Raw genomic sequence first — 6643 nt, forward strand, 5'->3', positions numbered from 1 at the left:
GTTTACATACTCATCTCACATGTATATACTGTACTCGATACCATCTACTGTATCTTGACTATGCTGCTCTGTACCATCACTCATTCATATATCCTTATGTACATATTCTTTATCCCCTTACACTGTGTATAAGACAGTAGATTAGGAATTGTTAGTTAGATTTCTTGTTGGTTATTACTGCATTGTCGGAACTAGAAGCACAAGCATTTCGCTACACTCGCATTAACATCTGCTAACCATGTGTATGTGACAAATAAAATTTGATTTGAAGTGTATGTAAACTAGTTTTAATGACTCCAACCTAAGTGTATGTAAACTAGTTTTAATGACTCCAACCTAAGTGTATGTAAACTAGTTTTAATGACTCCAACCTAAGTGTATGTAAACTAGTTTTAATGACTCCAACCTAAGTGTATGTAAACTAGTTTTAATGACTCCAACCTAAGTGTCTGTAAACTAGTTTTAATGACTCCAACCTAAGTGTCTGTAAACTAGTTTTAATGACTCCAACCTCAGTGTATGTAAACTAGTTTTAATGACTCCAACCTAAGTGTATGTAAACTTCCAACTTCAACTGTATCTTTGTTTATGTTCAATCATGTGTCTAAATAGTGAATCTGGAGCCAATCTGATATATGGTTCATGAGGAGAAGAAGTTTCCAGATGGTTCGGAGTATTTTCACATTACATTATAATGAGTTAATAGTTTCCTTGTTTTGATATCAATACCACATTCAGTGACGTTCATTTAAGGGACGTCCATGACTGCCATGGGGCTGTAGTGGAGCAGGTTGAGAGCTTCAAATTCCTTGGTGACCACATCACCAACAAACCATTGTGGTCCAAACACACCAACACAGTCGTGAAGAGGGCATGAAAAAGCCTATTCCCCCTCAGGCGACGGAAAAGATTTGGCATAATTCCTCAGATCCTCAAAACGTTCTCCAGCTGCAACATCGAGAGCATCCTGACTGGTTGCATCACTGTTTGATACGGCAACTGCTCGGCCTCTGACCGCTAGGCACTACAGAGAGTAGTGTGTACGGCCCAGTACATCACTGGGGAAAAGCTTCCTGCCATCCATGACCTCTACACCAGGCAGTGTCAGAGGAAGGCCCTATAGAGGGTAGTGTGTACGGCCCAGTACATCACTGGGGATAAGCTTCCTGCCATCCATGACCTCTACACCAGGCGGTGTCAGAGGAAGGCCCTATAGAGGGTAGTGTGTACGGCCCAGTACATCACTGGGGATAAGCTTCCTGCCATCCATGACCTCTACACCAGGCAGTGTCAGAGGAAGGCCCGAAAAATTGTCAAAGACTCCAGCCACCCCAGTCATAGACTGTTCTCTCTGCTACAGCACAGAAATCGGTACCGGAGCGCCAAGTCTAGGTCTAAAAGGCTTCTTAACAGCTTCTACCCCCCAGCCATAAGATTGCTGAACACCATAAGATTGCAGAACACCATAAACCTGCTGAACACCATAAACCTGCTGAACACCATAAACCTGCTGAACACCATAAACCTGCTGTATACCATAAACCTGCTGAACACCGTAAACCTGCTGAACACCGTAAACCTGCTGAACACCGTAAGACTGCTGAACACCGTAAGACTGCTGCACACCGTAAGACTGCTGCACACCGTAAGACTGCTGCACACCGTAAGACTGCTGAACAGCTAAAGACTGCTGAACACCGTAAGACTGCTGAACACTGTAAGACTGCTGAACACCGTAAGACTGCTGAACACCGTAAGACTGCTGAACAGCTAAAGACTGCTGAACACCGTAAGACTGCTGAACACTGTAAGACTGCTGAACACCATAAGACTGCTGAACACTGTAAGACTGCTGAACACTGTAAGACTGCTGAACACCGTAAGACTGCTGAACACCGTAAGACTGCTGAACACCGTAAGACTGCTGAACACCATAAAACTGCTGAACAGCTAAAGACTGCTGAACAGCTAAAGACTGCTGAACACCATAAGACTGCTGAACACTGTAAGACTGCTGAACACCGTAAGACTGCTGAACAGCATAAGACTGCTGAACACCGTAAGACTGCTGAACACCGTAAGACTGCTGCACAGCTAAAGACTGCTGAACACCGTAAGACTGCTGAACACCGTAAGACTGCTGAACACCGTAAGACTGCTGAACACCGTAAGACTGCTGAACACCATAAAACTGCTGAACAGCTAAAGACTGCTGAACAGCTAAAGACTGCTGAACACCGTAAGACTGCTAAACACCGTAAGACTGCTGAACACCGTAAGACTGCTGAACACCGTAAGACTGCTGAACACCGTAAGACTGCTGAACACCGTAAGACTGCTGAACAGCTAAAGACTACACGGACTATACACGGACTATTTGCATTGACCCCTCCCACCCCATTTCTTTTACGCTGCTGCTACTCGACTGAGGACCCCTAGAGACCGAGGACCCCTAGAGACCGAGGACCCCTAGAGACCGAGGACCCCTAGAGGCCGAGTACCCCTAGAGGCCGAGGACCTCAAGTGACCGAGGTACCCCTAGAGACCGAGGACCTCAAGCGGTCGAGGACCCCTAGAGGCCGAGTACCCCTGGCGGTCGAGGACCCCTAGAGGCCGAGTACCCCTGGCGGTCGAGGACCCTAGCGGTCGAGGACCCTAAGCGGTCGAGGACCCCTAGCGGTCGAGGACCCTAGCGGTCGAGGACCCCAAGCGTCCGAGGCCCCCGAGCGGTCGAGGACCCCTAGCGGTCGAGGACGCCAAGCGGTCGAGGACCCCAAGCGTCCGAGGACCCCTAGCAGTCGAGGACCCCAAGCGGTCGAGGACCCCTAGCGGTCGAGGACCCCTAGCGGTCGAGGACCCCAAGCGTCCGAGGACCCCTAGCGGTCGAGGGCCCCTAGTGGTCGAGGATCCCAAGCGGCCGAGGACCCCTAGTGGTTGAGGGCGCCAAACGGCAGAGGACCCCTAGCGGTCGAGGACCCCAAGCGTCCGAGGACCCCTAGCGGTCGAGGACCCCAAGCGGTCGAGGACCCCAAGCGTCCGAGGACCCCTAGCGGTCGAGGACCCCAAGCGGTCGAGGATCCCAAGCGACCGCTTCTGTTGCTTATGCCTAGGGCCGGCCCTGCACACACACTGGGCACATGGTGTTAAAATTAGAGCAGTGTTTTGACCCAGAATGACTTCAGATAGAGCTGGATACACTCTGTATTTCCACTGAGGGGGGGTCTCATGGCTGAGAGTGTGTGTGTGTGTGTGTGTGTGTGTGTGTGTGTGGAGGGGGGGGGGGTTGCAGGCAGATATTTCACAACAAAATTCTTGCAGGACTTTGGCTCTATGGCCAATAACAGCCCCTGAGGAACATAGAGGAATGTTTTGGGGTCACACACACACACACACATTCCACAATCCAACTGATAGAACTTATTGACTATGTAAAGAATGTAAACCCTCAACCTGCATCAACTCCTCCTTCAGCAAGTATTCACACTCCTTCACTTATTCTACTTCCTGAATTTAAAATGGATTACATTTCCATCAAAGGGTAATAATTATTATTATATATATTTTTTTTTTTACAAATTAATTACAAATGAAAAGCTGAAATGTCTTAAATCAATGATTTATTAATTAATCAATAATTATTCAATCCCTTTATTTATTTATTTATTTTTGACATTTTAGTCATTTAGTGGATGGTCTTATCCAGAGTGACTTAGAAATTAGTGCATTTCCATACTGCATCTACTTCGCCACATGGGGCTATTATGACAAGCTAATAAGGTCCCTCAGTCCAGCAGTGATTTTCAAACACAGATTCAACCACAAAGACCAGGGAGGTTTTCCAATGTCTCGCAAAGCAGGGCACCTATTGGTAGACGAGTAAAAAAAACATTGACATTGAATATCCCTTTGAGCGGTGAAGTTATTACACCCAGTCACTACAAAGTTACAGGCATCCTTCCTAACTCAGTTGACGGAGAGGAAGGAAACTGCTCAGGGATTTTCACCATGAGGCCAACATTAGAGTTTAATGTGATAGTGGATGATTTTCTCTCCAAAACATGCATCCTGTTTGCAACAAGGCACTAACGTAAACCTGCAACAAATGTGGCAAAGCAATGAATTTTTTGTCCTGAATACAAAGTGTTATGTTTGCGGCGAATCCAATACATTACTGAGTATCAATGTGACAGAGCTTGAAGAATTTTGAAAAGAATAATGGACAAATGTTGCACAATTCAGGTGTGGAATACTATTAGACTTACCCAGAAAGACTTACAACTCTTAGAGCCTTACCCAGAAAGACTCACAGCTCTTAGAGACTTACCCAGAAAGACTCACAGCTCTTAGAGCCTTACCCAGAAAGACTCACAGCTCTTAGAGACTTACCCAGAAAGACTCACGACTCTTAGAGCCTTACCCAGAAAGACTCACAGCTCTTAGAGCCTTACCCAGAAAGACTCACAGCTCTTAGAGCCTTACCCAGAAAGACTCACAGCTCTTAGACCCTTACCCAGAAAGACTCACAGCTCTTAGAGCCTTACCCAGAAAGACTCACAGCTCTTAGAGACTTACCCAGAAAGACTTACAACTCTTAGAGCCTTACCCAGAAAGACTCACAGCTCTTATAGCCTTACCCAGAAAGACTCACAGCTCTTAGAGACTTACCCAGAAAGACTCACAGCTCTTATAGCCTTACCCAGAAAGACTCACAGCTCTTAGAGACTTACCCAGAAAGACTCACAACTCTTAGAGCCTTACCCAGAAAGACTCACAACTCTTAGAGCCTTACCCAGAAAGACTTACAACTCTTAGAGCCTTACCCAGAAAGACTTACAACTCTTAGAGCCTTACCCAGAAAGACTCACAACTCTTAGAGCCTTACCCAGAAAGACTCACAACTCTTAGAGCCTTACCCAGAAAGACTTACAACTCTTAGAGCCTTACCCAGAAAGACTTACAACTCTTAGAGCCTTACCCAGAAAGACTCACAACTCTTAGAGCCTTACCCAGAAAGACTCACAGCTCTTAGTGCCTTACCCAGAAAGACTCACAGCTCTTTGAGCCTTACCCAGAAAGACTCCCAGAAAGACTCACAGCTGTAATCGCTGCCAAATGTGTGCTTCTTCAAATTATTGACTCATGAGTGTGACTACTTGTGTAACTGAGAGATTTCTGTATTTAATTTTCAATACATTTGCAAACATGTCGGAAAACACGTTTTCATTTTGTCCTTATTTTGTCTTGTGTGTAGGTCAGCGAAAAAAAATAATATCTAATCCATTTTGAATTCAGGCTGTAACCCAAAAAATGTGTAATAAATCCAGGGGTATAAATACTTCCTGAAGGCACTGTTCAAATTAATATTGTATGAGGATTTGCCAAAGTGTTACTTGCCAAACTTCTTATCTATATGCCTCGACCTATATAAATACCTCACGAATATCCACGTAGAACATGGTATTTAATTTATACAAGTAAAAAAATGAATACTGTCGGTCAAACCGACAGCATGTTGAACCCATGTTAACTGTGCCATGGAAATCATTCATCCCGTGGGTGCATACTCAACACACTCATAAATGCGCAGATTTTATAACCGAATTCTCTCCATGCAACTTTTTTCTGTAGTCTGTTTAGGTGGCTACTCAATCATACACATTATAGTAACATAAAGGTGAACTTACAAAGATGTTATCGAACTTTCCATCGTAGAATAAAACGGGTTTATCCAGCGCTAGTTGTTGCGACAGGTCATTCCCCTGTTCCAGAACGTGGTCTCCAGTGGTTTTGCCGAACGGGAAGAACTCTGCCCGGGTCAGACCATGCACAGACACTGCCCACCCCAGAAAAAGGGTCGCGTAGAACAGACATCCTTGCCCCTGCTGTCCCATGATTAGTGCTTCACAGACCGCGGAGTGGAGCAGTCAGAGGGTAGCGCAGATGCAGAGAGACTGTTGCACTGAACAAGCCCCACAGCAGATTAAGCACAAAGAGAGAGTTGTGTCCAGGGCCGGTTCTCCCCTATTTTGGGGCCCTAAACAAGATTTAGGGCCCTAAACAAGATTTAGGGCCCCTAAACAAGATTTAGGGCCCCTCTTGAAGGTTGAGGAAAAAAAAGTTAATTTCCTGCAAATTCTACACATTTTGCCATGGGGCCGTAGAGAAGAAATGTGCTGTTTTACAGGTAATTTCCTGCAAATTCTACACATTTTGCCATGGGGCCGTAGAGAAGAAATGTGCTGTTTTACAGGTAATTTCCTGCAAATTCTACACATTTTGCCATGGGGGCGTAGAGAAGAAATGTGCTGTTTTACAGGTAATTTCATGCAAATTGATATATTTTGCCATGGGGTTGTAGAGATATTTAATTTTTTTATTTTAAAGTTAATTTCATGCAATTCCACACATTTTATAATGAACTACAGCATGTCAATATAATATCTGAGTGAGCATAACAAATTAGGTGGCTGTCGGTGACTGACAATTTAACTGATCAGATTTGAATTATATCAAACATATGCAATGAATTGTCCACCGACAGGTTCATTTGCCAATGCACCACACAACCAATAATGAAAGCATAAATGCGTACTGATTACCGACTTAGGGCACTTCAATATATTGGTTTGTGTTTTCAACACCA

At 45.0% G+C, this 6643-nt stretch overlaps 1 protein-coding gene across 1 annotated transcript in view; it reads right to left on the bottom strand.

Moving 5' to 3' along the window:
- Positions 1–5973, bottom strand: part of nid1a (nidogen 1a) — a 101324-nt gene extending 95351 nt beyond the window's left edge. Inside the window, exon 1 of the mRNA XM_064924534.1 lies at positions 5685–5973. Coding sequence (XP_064780606.1) covers positions 5685–5891 — 207 coding nt within the window. The 5' untranslated portion in view covers positions 5892–5973. The remainder of the gene's footprint in view (positions 1–5684) is intronic.
- Positions 5974–6643: the final 670 nt, after the last annotated feature.

This window comes from Oncorhynchus masou, chromosome 18 (assembly GCF_036934945.1).
Source record: "Oncorhynchus masou masou isolate Uvic2021 chromosome 18, UVic_Omas_1.1, whole genome shotgun sequence".
Taxonomy (NCBI): Eukaryota; Metazoa; Chordata; class Actinopteri; order Salmoniformes; family Salmonidae; genus Oncorhynchus; species Oncorhynchus masou.